General features: G+C 38.5%; 1 protein-coding gene across 9 annotated transcripts in view; it reads right to left on the bottom strand.

Moving 5' to 3' along the window:
* Window positions 1-16,943, bottom strand: part of FGD4 (FYVE, RhoGEF and PH domain containing 4) — a 211,653-nt gene that overhangs the window by 70,283 nt on the left and 124,427 nt on the right. For 4 of the 9 annotated variants that reach the window (XM_078075872.1, XM_078075870.1, XM_078075871.1 and 1 more), the window contains one exon: window positions 2,681-2,733. The exons of the other annotated variants lie outside the window; for them this stretch is intronic. In XM_078075872.1, the coding sequence (XP_077931998.1) occupies window positions 2,681-2,705 (25 nt within the window). In that variant the 5' untranslated portion in view covers window positions 2,706-2,733. The remainder of the gene's footprint in view (window positions 1-2,680; window positions 2,734-16,943) is intronic. 9 annotated transcript variants of the gene reach the window in all.

The raw sequence follows: 16,943 nt of genomic DNA, 5'->3' as shown, positions 1-16,943 counted from the left end.
AGAGGATGAACTGGAACTTTCATGTTTTGCTGTCTATATAGCTGTATCATTTAAATCTTTTATAATGAAAATGTGCTTTGAAATTACTTATTTTTTTAAATAATTTATTTTTTAAAAGATTTTTTTGACACACAGAGAGAGAGGGACAGCGAGAGAGGGAATACAGCAGGGCGAGTGGGAGAGGGAGAAGCAGGCTTCCCGCTGAGCAGAGCCTGATGGGGGGCTCAATTCCAGAACCCTGGGATCATGACCCGAGTCAAAGGCAGACACTTAACGACTGAGCCACTCAGGTGCTCCTGAAATTACTTATGTAAAAGAGAAAATCTATGAAAGTCATATGTGTATTAAAGATTTAAAAAAATATATACTTTATGTTTGCACACCTATGTAGACAGCAGCATTATTCACAATAGCTAAAACATGGAAGCAACCCAACTATCCATTAACAGATGAAGAGATAAACAAAATGTGGCATATACATGCAACAGAATATTATTCAGCCTTAAAAGGGAAGGAAATCCTGATACATGCTACAACATGGTTGACCATGAAGCCATTATGCTACATGAAATAAACCAGTTAAAAAACACAACTACTGTTTGATTCCACTTATACCAGCTATATAGAGTAGTCAAAATCAGACAGAAAGTAGCACGGTGGTTGCCAGGGGCTGAGGAGATAGGAGAATGTAAAGTTACTGTTTAATGAGTACAGTGTTTCAGTTTACAAGATGAAGGGTTCTATGAATGGATGGTGGTCATGGTATCACAACAATGCCAATGTACTTAATGCCAATGAACTATACACTTATAATGGTTAAGATGGCAAATTTTATGTATTTTTAAAAATAAGTGAAAAGCTTTTAATTTAAAGGGGCACCTAGGAACCCTCTTACATTGTTGGTGGGAATGCAAGCTGGTACAGCCATTCTGGAAAACAGTACGGCCTCAAAAAGTTGAAAATAGAGCTACCCTATGACCCAGCAACTGCACTACTGGGTATTTACCCCAAAGATACAAATGTAGTGATCCAAAGGGGCACCTGCACCCCAATGTTTATAGCAGCAATGTCCACAATAGCCAAACTATGGCAAGAGCCCAGATGTCCATCCACAGATGAATGGATAAAGGAGGTATGGTATATATATACAATGGAATATTACTCAGCTATCAAAAGAATGAAATCTTGCCATTTGCAACGAGGTAGATGGAACTTGAGGGTATTATGCTAAGCGAAATAAGTCAATCAGATAAAGACAATTATCATATGATCTCATTCATATGTGGAATTTAAGAAACAAAACAGAGGAGCATAGGGAAAGGGAGGGAAAAATAAAACAAGATGAAATCAGAGAGGGAGACAAACCATAAGAAACTTTTTTTTTAAAGATTTTATTTATTTATTTGACAGAGAGAGAGAGAGAGAGAATGCATGTGCATAAGCAGGGGGATCAGGAGAGGGAGAAGCATGCTCCCCACTGATCCCAGAACCCTGGGATCATGACTCAAGCTGAAGGCAGATGCCTAACTGACTGAGCCACCCAGGCAACCCAAGAAACTCTTAATCACAGGAAACAAACTGAGGGTTGCTGGAGGGGAAGGGGGTGGGGGATGGGGTAATTGGGTGATGGACATTAAGGAGGGCACATGATATAATGAGCACTGGGTGTTATATAAGACTGATGAATCACTGAACTCTACCTCTGAAACTAATAATATACTATATGTTAATTAATTGATTTAAATAAAAAAAATTTGGAGAGAGAACATTTCCTAACATAAAATGGATTTGATGATCTTTTAGATGTAAATATATTTTCAATAATTTTTTTCAAAATTGGTAGTCTATAAAAACTGGTTAAAAGATATGATTAAATAGGGGCGCCTGGGTGGCTCAGTCGTTGTGTCTGCCTTCGGCTCAGGTCATGATCCCAGGGTCCTGGGATCAAGCCCCGCATGGGGCTCTCTGCTCAGCCGGAAGCCTGCTTCTCCCCCTCCCACTCCCCCTGCTTGTGTTCTCTCTCTCGCTGTCTCTCTCTGTCAAATAAATAAAATCTTAAAAAAAAAAAAAAAGATATGATTAAATAAAATGTTGAAAAACTATTGAATAAAACTATATCTATAGAAAATTAATTTTATAATTAAAAAATATTCCTGCAAAAAAAATAAATAAAGGGGCACCTAGGTGGCTCAGTTGGTTGAGCATTGGACTCTTAATCTCAGCTCAGGTCATGAGTTCAAGCCCCGCACTTTAAAATGAATAAACAAAATAAAATAAAATAAAAAATAAAAAGTATATCACTTGCTTAATGAAGAAAAGGTCAAGAAATATTAATACATTCAAGTTGCCTACTTAGCATTTCCTCTAGTATGTCTAAGAGCTATCTCACAGTCAACATACCCAAATCTGACACCACTGTCTCTCAACATTAACCCCAAACCACCGTCTTTACAGTCTTCTCCATCTTGGCTAATGGCAGCTTCACCTATGCTTAGGCCAAAAAGCTTGGAAGCAACCTCAAGTCCTCTTTTTCTCTCACACTCTACATCCTATCCATCAAGAAATTCTGACAACTCCACCATCTACCACCACCACTGCATTGCTATTATTCTGGCCTAAATAACCATAAACTTTAACTGGATTAGAGCAACACATTCCAACCTGGTTTCCCTGCTCCTACCTTTTCCCCCCTCCGTACAGTCCATATTTTCAAACAGGACCAGAGAGACATCCCTTTAAAAAAAAACAAAAAAAAACAAATCAGATCATGTCACTCCTGTGCTAAAATTTTCCAATGGTTCTATATTTCACTCAGAGTAAAAATTCACCTCCTTAAAAGGGCTCACAGGCTCTACATGATCTGGTTTTTGTCCTCTTGCCACTGACCTCATTGCTAGTATCACCCCGTTGTTCACTGTATGACAGTCACACTGGTTCCTTGCTGTTCTTCAAACAGGCCAAGTACACCTTTGGTCTAGCATTCTCTGCTGGAATGCTCTTCCCCCAGGTAATTGCTGGCTAATTGCTTTGTCTTCTTCACATCTTAGTTCAAATTTTATCTTGTCAATATGGACTATACTGACCATCCCAATATAACTACTACTCTTATTAGCTGTATAGTTAATTTTTTTCCATAGCATTTACCACCTTCTAAAAACTACATTATTGAGGAAGGCAGTTTAGTATAGCAGCACAGGAAGACCCTGAACTCACCTCCCATAAGCAACAAATTTATAGCTACCTATGAAATAAATCCCCCTTAAAAAGACCTGAAAACTAACTGAACAGCTCCTCTGTAACAAGCAACTATAAGGCCCCATCAATATGGGTAGGAGAGGCAGAGAGGGTTTCACCAAAAACCTTACCCTTGCCGTGGCAACCCAAAATTAGGAAGGATGTCACAAATATGGAGTTTCTCCTTGTGGAGCAAGGTGATGTGCCTCCCATGAGGCACCCTGACCCTTGTAACCTATACCAAAGAGATGAGGACCCTCAAAATAGCTGGCTTTGAAAACCAACAAGGCTTACATTCAGAAGAATATAGGGCTGTAGGAAACATAGATTCCACTCTTAAAGCATCTGACTGCAGACTCACTCACCCTGGGACCTAGCACAAAAGCTCCTAGACCTTTTGTGAATGAGATTCATTTGCTAATCTTAGAGTACCTGCCAAAAGGTTGTTAGGACACTCTCTAGGGAGAGAGGCCCTGATGGGTGCCATTTTTGCAATCCTTTCTACCCTGCTAGTGTAGGTAGGTATATCCCTCACAGGGATGTCCCTTGAGCACCTAGCTCTGCTGCCAGGGAAGACTGTGTTTCTGGTCCCAGCAGGTTTGAAACATTGGAGTGACAGTTCTTGATGGATTACCACCCGCAGCACACTGCAGAGACAGCAGACCAAAACACAATCCCACTCTCGTTTGAAACAGGACTATTTACTCGTCCTAGAACTGTAGATGGAAGGACACACTTTAGGATTACTACATATTTAAAGGCCATAGACATGCTCTCAGGGAATGTAGGCCAGGGGACACTACCTTTGTGCCCTCCCTTGGCCTGGCCACAGCTTACCTGTTCCCCCAGAAATGAGCTTATACACTATTCTGGAGCCCCAGTCTTTCCAACTGTCACCAAGGGGACACTTGCACATTGCCTGGTCTGGAGGCCAGCAGGGTTTACAATTGTAGTCCCACCAGACTGTATATATTTGTGTATCTTAAAAGCTCCTGCCTGAGAGTTAAGCTTCCAATTAGCCTAAAGCTAAGGGCTGATTGAGATCCCACCTTCTGGAAGACTCCAAGGGCTAGCCACTCCCTCAACAACTGGGGCCAATCAGGAATAAATCACATTGCTTAGACAATCACAAAGGTTCAAGAGATAACAAAGGGCAAGGTTAGCAATAAGGTTCATCATCTACACAAGGCCACTCATCCAAGGCTGAGAGAGATAGCTGTTTCATCTAATACACACAGAAATGAAAAGAGAGTCAAGCAAAATAGGAAGACAGAGGAATATGTTCCAAATGAAAGAACAAGATACACCCCTCCTCCAAAAAACACTTAATAAAACAGAGATGAGTGATTTTTCTGATACAGAGTTCAAAGTAATGACCATGAAGATGCTCACTGAACTGAGAAGAGGAATGAATAAACACACTAGAACTTCAAAAAGGAGTTAGAAATGTAAGTAGCAAACAGAAGTTACAGAGCTGCAGAGTACAATAACTAAACTGAAAAATACAGTAGAGAGGTTCAACAGCAAAGTAGATGAAACAAAACAAAGTGTCAGTGATCTGGAAAAGCAGTGAAACTCACCCCAACAGAGCAGCAAAAAGAAAAGAACTTTAAAAAGTGAAGATAGATTAAGAAACTTATGGGACAACAGATTAACATTCTCATCATAGAAATTCCAGAGGAAAGAGAAAGGGTCAGAAAACTCACTTGAAGAAATAATGGCTGAAAACTTCCCTAATCTGGGGAAGAAAACAGACATCTAGATTTAGAAAGCACAAAGCATTCCCCAAAAATGAGCCCAAAGAGACCCACACCAAGACACATTATAATTAAAATGTCAAAAGTTAAAGAATCTTAAAAACAGTAAGAGAAAAAATAACTTGTTATGTATAAGGGAACACCCATTAAGACTATTAGCAGATTTCTCAGCAGATATTTTACAGGCCAGAAGGGAATGGCATGGTATATTCAAAGTGCTGAAGGGAAAAACCTTCCAAACAGGAAAACACTATCCAGCAAGGTTATCACTCAGGTTTGAAGGAGAGATAAAGAGCTTTTCAGACAAACAAAAGCTAACAGAGTTCACCACCACTAAACTGGCCCTATGGAAAATGTTAAAGGGACTTCTTTAAGTTGAAAAGAAAGTACACTAATTATTAGTAAGAAAAAAACAGTAAAAGCCTCACTGGTACAGGTAAATATATGGTAATGGTAATGGATTAATCACTTATAATGCTAGTAGAAAAATTTAGAAGGGAAAAGTAGTAAAAAATAACAGTAACTATAATAATTAGTTAAGGGAGGGGTGCCTGGGTGGCACAGTCAGACTGAGGATCTGACTCTTGGTTTTGGGGCAGGTCGTGATCTCAGGGTTGTGAGACTGAGCCCCACACCCAGCTCTGCACTCGCAGAGTTTGCTTGAGATTCTTTCTCCCTCTCCCTTCCCCTCCCACTTGTGGTCTCTCTCTTTCTAAAGTAAATAAATAAATCTTAAAAAAAAGAATTAGTTAAGGGATACACAAAATAAAAAGATGTAAAATGGGACATTAAAAAATATAACCATGGAGGGTGGGGAGTAAAAATGTGAAGTTTTGGAATGCATTCACAAACCTAACTTCCTACTGACTTAAAATAGACTATTATATATATATATATACATATATATATAGGCTGTTATATGTGAGCCTCATGGTAACCACAAAGCCAAAACCTGTAGTAGATACGCAAAAGATAATGAAAAAGGAATCTAAGCATAATACTATAAAGTCATAAAACCAAAAGGAAAGAAAGCAAGAAAAGAAGAAATGGAGGAACTACAAGGCTGCCAGAAAACAATTAACAAAATGGCTATAAGTGCATACCTATCAATAATTAGGTTCAATGTAAATGGACTAAGTTCCATGGCTGAATGGATTGAAAACACAAGACCCATCTATATGGTGCCTACAAGAGATTCACTTCAGATGTAAGGACACACAGACTGAAAGTGAAGGAATGGAAAAAGACATTCCATGTAAGTATAAACCAAAAGAAAGCTGGGTAACTATACTTAGAGTAGACAAAACAGACTTTAAAATAAGGACTGTAAAAAACACAAAGATGGATATTACATAACAATAAAGGGTTCAATCCAGCAAGAGGATATAATACCTGTAAATATCCCTGCACTCAACACAGGAGCACCTAAATATATAAAACAAATATTAGCAGACATAAAGGGAGAAATCGACAGCAAAACAATAGCAGTAGGGGACTTTAACACCCCACTTAGCTCAATGAATAGATCATTCAGACAGAAAATCAACAAGGAAACATCAGCCTTATACAGCACATTAGACCAGATGGTCTTAACAGATATGTACAGAATATTCCATCCAAAACCAGAATACACATTCTTTTCAAGTGCACATGAAACATTCTCCAGGATAGATCACATGTTAAACCACAAAACAAGTCTCAATAAATTTAAGAACACTGAAATCAGATCAAACATCTTTTCCAACTATAATAGCATGAAACAAGAAATCAATTAAAAGAGGAAAACTGGAAAAAATCACAAATATGTGGAGATTAAGCAACATGATAATAAACAACCAATGGGTCAACAAAGAAATCAAAGAAGGAATAAAAAAAATACCATGAGACAAATGTAAATGGAAATATAACATACCCAAATCAATGGGATACAGCATATGCAGTTCTAAGAGAGGTTATAGTGATACAGGCCTACCTCAAGAAACAGGAAATATCTCAAAAAACACTCTAACTTTGAACCTAAAGGCACCAGAAAAAGAAAAAGAAATAAATTCTGAAGTTAGAAGGAAGGGAATAATAAAGATCAGAGTGAAAAGAAATGAAATAGAAACTAAAATAAATAAAAACAATGAAACTAAGAGCTGTATCTAAGAAACAAAATTGACAAACCTTTAGCTAGACTAAGAAAGAGAGGGCTCAAATAAATGAAACCAGAAATGAAAGAGAAGTTATAACTGATACCAAAGAAGTACATAAGAGACTACTATGAACAATTATACACCCAAAATGGTACAACCTAGAAGAAATGAATAAATTCCAAAAAAATATACAATCTTCTAAGACTGAATGATGAAGAAATGGAAATTCTGAATAGGTCAATCACGAGTAGGGAGATTGAATCAGTAATAAAAAAAAAAAAACTCCCAACAAACAAAAGTTCAGGACAAGACAGTGTCAGTGGTGAATTCTATCAAACATTCAAATAAGACTTACTACCTATTCCTCTCACACTCTTCAAAAAAACAAAACAAAACAAAACAAGAGGAAACGTTCCCAAACTTATTATGAGGCCAGCATAACCCTGACAACAAAACCAGGCGATGACAACACACACATACAAAATTACTGGCCAGTATCCCTGATGAACATACATGCAAAAATCCCCCCAAAAATATTAGCAAACTGAATTCAACAATACATTAAAAGGATCATACACTATGATCAAGTGGGATTTATCCAGGGATGCAAGGATGGTTCAACATTTGCAAACCAATCAATGTGATATAGCACATTAACAAAATGAAAGTTAAAGTCACTATGATAATATTAATAGATGAAGAAAAATCATTTGACGAAATTCAACATCTATTTCTGATAAAAGCTGTCAACAAAGTGGGTATAGATAGAATGTGTCTCAATATAATAAAGGCCGTATATGACAAATCCACAGCTGTCTCATACTCAATGCAGAAAAGCTAAAAGCTTTTAAGATCAGGTACAAGACAAAGATGCCCACTCTTGCCATTTTTATTCAGCATGGTATTGGAAGTCCTAGCCAGAGCAATTAGGCAGGATAAAGAAATGAGATATCCAAATTGGAAAGGAAGAAGTAAAACTGTCACTGGAAACAACATGATTTTATACAAAACCCTGAAGGCTTCCAAAACACTGTTAGAATAAACAAGTTAATACACAAAAATCTGTTACATTTTTAAACAGTAATACCAAACTATCAGAAAGAGAGATTAAGAAAACAATGTCATTTACAACTGCGTCAGAAAGAATAAAACAGTAATAAACTTAACCAAGGAGGTCAAAGACTTGTTCACTGAAAATTATAAGGCACCGATGAAAGAAATAGAAAAAGATGCCAATAAATGGAAAGTTATTCTATGTTCATGGATTAAAAAAATTAATAGTTAAAATGTCCATCTACCCAAAATAATCTACAGATTCAATGCAATTCCTATCAAAATTTCCAATGGTACTTCTCACAGAATAAGAACAATCAATCCTAAAATCTGTATGGAACCAAAAGAGATCCTGAAGAGTCAAAGCCATCTTAAAAAGAAGAACAAAGATGGAAGGAAGCATCCCATTCCCCTGATTTCAAACTATACTACAAAGCTATAGGAATCATAACAGCATGGTACTGGCATAAAAACAAGACACACAGATCAATGGAACAGAATGGAGAGCCCAGAAATAAACTCATGTGTATACTGTCAATTTATTTACGACAAAGGAACCAAGAATATACAAGGAGAAAAGGACAGTCTCTTCAAAAAAGGTGTTGGGAAAACTGGATAGCCACATGCAAAAGAATGAAACTTGACCACTTTCTTACACCATACACTAAAATTAACTCAGAATGGATTAAAGACCTGAAACCATAAAACTCCTAAAAGAAAACCTAAGTGGTAAGCTCCTTAACATTGGTCTTGTTTTTGTTTTTTTGGATTGGTTTTTTTTGGGGGGGGGATCTAACACCAAAGGCAATGGCAACAAAAGTAAAAATTAATGAATAGGACTACATCAAACTGAAGGCTTCTGCACAGTGAAGAAAACCATCAATAAAAATTTAAAAAGCAAACTACTGAATGGGAGAAGATTTTTGCAAGTCATATATCCAATTAGGGGTTATCATCAAAATAAACAAAAAACTCCTATAACTCAACAACAAAAAAAAACCAATGCAATTTAAAAATGGGGACACATGAAAAGATGCTCAACATCACTAATCATCAGGGAATACAAATCAAAACCACAATGAGATATCATGTCACACCTGTCATACTGGCTAGTATCAAAAGGACAAGAAACAAGTGCTGGCAAGGATGTGGAGAAAAATGAACCCTTGTGCACTAAGGATGGAAATATAAATTTGTGCAGCACCTATGGAAAACAGTATGGAGGTTACTAAAAAATTAAAAATAGAACGACCATATGATCCAGCAATTCTAGCACCCAAAGAAAATGAATGCGCTAATTTGAAAAGATATACATACCCTTATTTCACTGCAGGATTATTTATAATAGCCAAGACATGGAAACAACCAGAGTGTTCATCATTGGATAAATGGATAAAGAAAATGTGTACATCTATACAATGGAATACTAATTGTCATTTAAAAAAATGAAATCTTGTCATTTGTGAGAACACGGATGGACGTTGAAGGTATTACACTAAGTGAAATAAGTCAAAGACAAATACTGTATGATTTCACTTATCTGTGGAATCTAATAAACAAAACAACTGAACAAACAAAACTCATAGATAGACAACAGACTGGTGGTTGCCAGAGGCGAAAGGGGTACAGTGGTGGACTAAAAAGGTGAAGAGATTCAAGACGTACAATAAGTCCAGCTCTAAAATAAGTCCTGGGATTGTAATGTACAGCATGCTGACTACAGGCAATAATGTATTGCAAACTTAAAAGGTAAGAAAGTAAAATCTTAAAAGTTCTTATCACAAGAAAAAAAATTGTAATGTTGGTGAGGGATGGTAACTAGACTTACTGTGGTGATCATTTTGCAATGTATACAAATATTGAGTTATGTTGTACACCTGAAACTCATAGGTTGTGTATCAATTATACTTCAATAAAATTAAATCAATACCACATTTATTTATTTATTTATTGTCTGTGTCCCCTGGTTAGAATGTCAGCTCTGAGAAGGCAGGGACCTTTGTTCTGATGTATCCCAGGAACATCACCCGCCACACAGTAGATGCTCAATAAATACTTTTGAACAAATGAACGCTAGAGACCTTAGGCAAGTTTCTCTTCATTTGCCTACCTTTTTAGTTTCTATTTCATGAGAGATGTTTTCTAAATTTCAACAATAAGTAAATATATAGCTATTTGAGAGCCCAGTTCTAAATAAAATTTCAAACATTTCCATTCGTATCTAAATTCTAAAACATTCAAGGTCATTTCTACACAAATTCTAAGTATCTAGGAAAAACCTCTTACCCAAGTAATCTTTCTCACAACCCTGCAGATTTCTAAACATCTGGAATTGTGTAACTATCCAGATGTCTTGATAAAAACAGCAATAGCTAAAAATCCCAGCAACTGACTCAAATGTCTCCATCCATCATAATCTGTAATTTTATTTACATTTACTAGAGTCACTAACAGGCAATATAGGCTGCCAATGTTTCAGACCTCATGAGATGATGCTACCTAAAATTATAGAATTTTATACTGTCAGAGAAAGCAGACTGCTTGAGGTCTTTGAAGTTCAAAAGCAGTATGAATTCAAAATAAGCCCTGAAGGTAGGTAACTGTAGGTAGTCAATATTTTTCAAGGCCCCATAGCTGGATGAGCACAAATAAAAAGTGTAAAAAGGCAACCGTTGACTACTGTATTTTTCTTAATCAAATGCAACATTGCATGAAGGCAATGAGATCAAAGAAATGTACAACCTCTAAAGACACAAAAATGTTTTCAAAATAGAAATATTTATTTTATGTTCCTGAAATATGCTCCATAATTATTTACTGAATTTTTTTTTTTTTTGCTATACATAAGGAATGAAAAAGATAACATTTCTAAAGAGTACTATTGTCTGCTCCCTTAAAAGTTAGAATTCTGTTAGATGAACTGAAACAAACCACACTAAGCTTGTCAAAATTCCGGTTTTGAGTAGGAGATCACAGCTGAGGCCCATGGCCATAGTGCCTGTTATGTTGCTAACTACATTTTATCACTACAATTTAAATGTTGGCGCTAGGAATCTGAATCTGTTTCCCCCTTTCAGTGTGACCATTTGCTAGGTCCCATGAATCCCTGCATAGACATGTTGAAAGTACCCATTCCACGATGACTTCTGTATTGGTGCTGGGACATGGTATGATCTTAGACACTGAACTTCCTCCAGCAGCCCCCTGCATCAGGAAGGGAGCTAGGGATAGTTCTTCCACCCCTAAAACCAGGCACCGATGGAGGTTCACTTTTTGATTATATTCAACTAAGGATGTTGGTCAAGATTACAGAAAGCTCTGGCTATTTAAAGCACAAAGATTATTCTGTCTGCAGCGTTGACTAGAGTGGAAGGTGGGAGTAAACAAAAACCACAATTACATGTGTTTCTACTTGCAAAGGGTGGTTCTAGTTGACACCATCCAGAGTTAGAAGAGGCCCACAGCCTGCTGTGCTTTACCTGATCAATTGTTTTCAATTTATAGTAACACCCATTTATTAGTTCCTTCTTTTTAAAAAATATTTTATTCCTTTATCTGAGAGAGAGAGAGAGCACGAGCAGGGGGAGAGGGAGAAGCAGACTCCCCACCGAGCAGGGAGCCCAATGTGGGACTCGATCCCAGGACCCTGGGACCATGACCTGAGCGGACGGCAGACGCTCAACTGACTAAGCCACCCAGGTGCCCCTTTTAGTTCCTTCTTCTTACTGCAAAGCGTAACCAGGTGGATTAAACTGGGCCCTATATTCATCTAAACACCCTGCATTAGCTATGCCAGAACTTTGGCATACTGATTATTTCAAATAAAAATTACTTAAGAGACAGCTTGTGCAAGGACACTCAGATCCTCCTCTGTCTTCTTGAAAGCAGACAATGTATCTTCTGTGTGGAAGGTACCTCTCCCTGTACCAGGAGGTAGAGATATATTTATCATGGAGATAGGGAATTTAGAGCTGAGAGGCTGCAGAACAACCCTGGTTACTTCTTACTAACCTACCACCTTAGCCCAGCTTCTGTTTGGGAACTTCAGTTAGTATGGAATTCTAAAGTTTTCTTGGTCTTGTCAATTCCTCACTATTGTCTCTTTGCCTAAAAAGTATAAAAAGTGCCTGCCTTGGTCATTCCTTTAGGTCTCAATTTTATTACTGGGCCTCCGTACACACATATAAAAGTGTGGCTTTTTCTCCTGTTAATCTGTCTCATGTAAATTTAATTCTTAGTCCATCTAGAAAAACCTTGGACAGAGGAAAATTTCTCCCTCCCCTTGAATAGTCAGTGCTATAGGATGTCAGGGTAGTGGCTCAGGGAACCAGATCCTTGGTCTCTCTCCTCCGTCCAGCTTCCTCAGGCCCTCCTCGCTTGCCTCCTTCTCTGCCTGCCCTGCCTGTATTTGCCCTGACCACGGCCTAACTTGGTTTACCCAGCACCTGCTCATGCTGGCTCACTTTCTCAGCGCCAGTCACGTGCTTCAGTGCCCCACCCCTCTGCTTCTTCCAGGGATGCCCAATAAATCATTTTGGATCAGTTCAGGCCAAATAATGACTCTTTTGCAAATTAATACAATAATTAGTTTAAGAGTACATGGCCTGCTACAAAGATGAATCTTTATTCAATAAAGATAACAGTATTAGTGATGATAAAATGATGTGTGACATGTGCTGTGGAGAATTTACTGCAGATAATTTTAATCCCAGACGATTTAATCATTATCCTTCACCCTTTACCATGATTGTAAATATGTGTCCTGGACTTCATAAACCTTCAATTTTCCTCCATTTGACATTAATCATAATTGCTATTTTGACAATGAATCTGAAAATTTGACAATGAATCTGACAATTTTCTGAAAAGCACATTGAAGTACTTATGACCACTTAAAGAAATTCGGTATCTAATTTTAACAGGTCTTTATGCCTCCAAAATACAAACAGTTCTGTCAGCAATGAAAATATCTAATGATCAATTGCAAAGAGATTAACAGAACCTATCAAGTTTCTACTTCATTTCATTCTTTGTTTTTTCTTTCCATCTCTACTTAAATGTACTGATAACTCCCTAATTAAAAGTGCCCCAGGACTCTGCGAACAACTGGGGACAGGAAGGCAAATAAACCATAATCCTTACCCTCATGTAACTCATGATTTAAAAGAGAAAAGAGATATGTACAATTCCATGGGTATCTGGAATGCTCACCTTCCCCACTTCCCTCATCCCCCTGCTAACTGCACTGGCCTGAGCGCGGGCTAAGCACCCGCACCACGCCATGGCAGAGGCTGAAGAGGAGAGAGGAGCGCTAAGACATCCTGAGGGCAGCATAGGTAGGGGACTGGCTGAAGAAGGGAAGAACAGAGAGCAGTAAAAGAGGATGCTTGCTCAGGTTCCTGGCTAATGTGACAAGGAAACAGTGCCTTTCATTTTAAGTAAGAATGCAAGGATACAGTTGTGTTAAGTTTCAGAAGCCTGTGGGAGTGCCCGAATGAACAGTATGCCCTGATATTCATTAAGTTCAGCCATTCGCAAACACTCCATCTGCCTCATTTTTCAAACTCATTGTTAAATTTTTCAAATGTATTCCCTTTGATACCTTTAAAAAAATAGCATTTCGTTGCCTTTTAAGGGAGCAGGGCAGGCCTGTTTGCCTGAGGCAGGGCCAAATGTACAGAAGCTCTGACTCATTTTTTGTTGTTTCTGGTCTCAGTAATCACGGGTTAAATCACTTAACCTTTTTTACATAAGAAAGACTAATTTCCTTCATCTTATTAATAGCAGTAGTAAATACCAGTCAAGTGATGAGGCTAGAGGGAAGAAAAAAGAGCAGTTATTGAGAGCCTGGAGAACATTTTTGGGTATTTGCCGGTTCCTTCAGTCCACTCAAGAGCCCAGGCGAAAAACCACAGCAACCTTCATAGCACCTGCCATATGCCCTAGGGCAGCCTCTCCCAAAGTGTGTACTGGGAAGCTCTATTCTGACAACAGGATCTCTCATCCCCATCCCCCTAGCACCGCCCCCCATCCACTCCATCCCCCACTACCCCCACCACGAACAATAATGATTCTGTGTGAAATACTAGTGACCTGCCAAATTCTACAGCTTTACCTTGTATTCCCATGATACCAGTGGGCATATTAGAGGCTACAAAAAGCCCTAAAGTAGAAAAACCTGTTTGACTTTGAACCCAGTATATCTCCAGGAAAACGTGCCATCATAACAAGTCAACATCCCATGGGGGCTAATGTATCTTGGGACACATTTTGGGAAAAGTTGCCCTAGGATCCTTCCTGCCTTCTGACAGCTACAGCCTTGGCCATTCCCCCACACTTCCCCATCTCCATTACTGGCATCTGTTCCTGACTTCGCCATCATTTTGGCTGCCCTCATGACCTTGACTCAAACTGAGCCAAAACTCTAGCCTGCCCTCGGCTCTTGGAGGTGATGCTGCTACCCCAGCTTTGAAGCTGCACGATCCCATGACACAATATGCTGACCGCAAAAACAGCACTAGGGGCAGGGCCTGGATGTTTGAGTCCTGCAGTCTAAAACTTGAGTTTTAGAGCCCAGGTGAGATCACAATTCTGTAATTCTGTGAGGCCACTTTCTCTCCACCACTCTCCTCCTCTCACCGGCAAAATCCCACAGCCTAGCAGACTTGAAACTTAGCAAACACAGAAAAATCTCCAAAGGGACTTTTTTCCCCCTTCAAAGTGGTTATAAAATAGGATGTAAAGTATTACAATAATTAACCACGCAGAGAATAGCAATATGTAGAATATTGTGGATAGTTTTATTTCATTGATAAAAGTATCCTAAGACCCCTGAATGTAAAAGCACATCACTTGCCTTTAATTCTGCTGAGTCACAAACAGATCCAAATACTCCTTTGCTCTGTGACCTCCCTGGGGTTTAAATACCAAGATCAGGCAAAACAATGGGTTTGGTAGGAAGCTTGACTTCTTCCTGAAGACTTATAACCTATATACCAACAAGGAATTAGAATGGGCTTATGCTCCCTGGAAAAAACTAGTTTTCAAAATGGTCTTTTCTCAACTGATTTGTTCTCTAGACACCAAGAGGCATTTGGATAAATGCGTACAATGCATAGCTTCAGACAGATATACACTGATGCTGAGAGACATATCCTTCAGTAACATACATTGTTTTCCTGAATGTCACAAAAATATTAACAATCATAACTTGGGATTTTGTAATGCTTTAAAACTTACACAGTATACAACAGATTTGCTACTGTTAACCATAGTAGTAATAAAATATAACATTGTTTATTCTGAGCCAAGTATGCAGAATGTGAGGCACTTTATATTCATTTCATTTGCTCCTTTCAAGAATCCAATGAAATAAAGGCAGGCAGGCTTTGTGGTGTCCATTATGAAGGTGGTAAATGGAGGTGGTGGTAAGTGACTAGGCTGATGTTAGAGGTCACATCTACATAGAGTTTGTAAGTACCATCTGGATAAGGACTCCAAGCTCATAATTCTTTGGCTTTCACTCAGAAGATCATCAAGTGATTACATCTGTTATATTCCAGCTATTTGCCTTGATCCTGTGCCTCCATTTCAACCAACACTGTGTAGCCAGGAGCTTCAAAAACTCCCACTTAAGACACAGAGGTTAAGAATGTGAATTTTGATTTGGGGTAACTAAACAGATCAAGACAGAGTTCTAGACTGCTCTGCCTCTTCCCCACTTTGACCTCCTCCTCACTTGCCCTTCAATTTTTGAGATTTCTCATCTTCTTGCTCTGCTGAGGCCAAGAAGGCCTCTCCGTTATATACCCTCACACATTTTCTTTGAAGACCAGTGGGCATATCCCTTAGGTTCCCTCCATGACAGTCCAGTCCTAGTCAGCGCGGTGCTGCACTGTGGTTTCTGCTACACTTGACCCAGACTCTGCAAGGAGAGGCCAGGAAAGACCTCATGAGGCACTTTCACATATATCGCACCACATTTCACTTTCAGCATCGACAGAAACATGTAGGACAGAGATCTCCATGTTCTAGCAAGGTTGGTAAATAGTGGTAAAGCCAAGAGTCACAACAGGGCTTCCGATTCCAAGGACAGTGCTCTTTCCACCACAACTAGGGTCAGGCCCATGTGTGCTTTGCACTGCAAACGGACTCATGATCTGGAGTGCTATTTCCAGTATTTGCTCTGTTCTGCCAAAGACTCCACTCACCACATACAAGCATGATAGTGATCTTAAATCCAAATGAATTGAAATATTATTTTGAGAAACTAAACATACTCTTTAATCACTAACTACACCCTAGTTATTACAAAACCAAGTTTAAGAAATACTTTTTTAAGAGCATTATGCTAAGCGAAATAAGTCAGAGAAAGACAAATAGCATGATTTCACTCATATGTGGAATTTAAGAAACAAAACTGATGAACATGGGGCAAGGGAAGGAAAAATAAGATAAAAATAGAGAGGGAGGCCAACCATAAGGAACTCTTTTAACTATAGGGAACTGAGGGTTGCTGGATGGGAGGTGGGTGGGGGGGATGGGCTAACTGGGTGATGGACAATAAGGAGGGCACTTGATGTAACGAGCACTGGGTGTTATATGCAAGTGATGAATCACTAAATTCTATCCTGAAACTAATAATACACTATCTAACTAACGTTAGATATTAATTAACATTAATGTTAATTTTTGGGTTTTTGTGGTAGTGAATTTTTTTTATGTTAAAATTAACGTTAACTAACATGAATTTAAATTTTTAAAT

Source organism: Halichoerus grypus, chromosome 6 (genome assembly GCF_964656455.1).
Source record: "Halichoerus grypus chromosome 6, mHalGry1.hap1.1, whole genome shotgun sequence".
In the NCBI taxonomy this organism is placed as follows: Eukaryota; Metazoa; Chordata; class Mammalia; order Carnivora; family Phocidae; genus Halichoerus; species Halichoerus grypus.
This window is presented reverse-complemented; position numbering and strand designations above follow the sequence as displayed.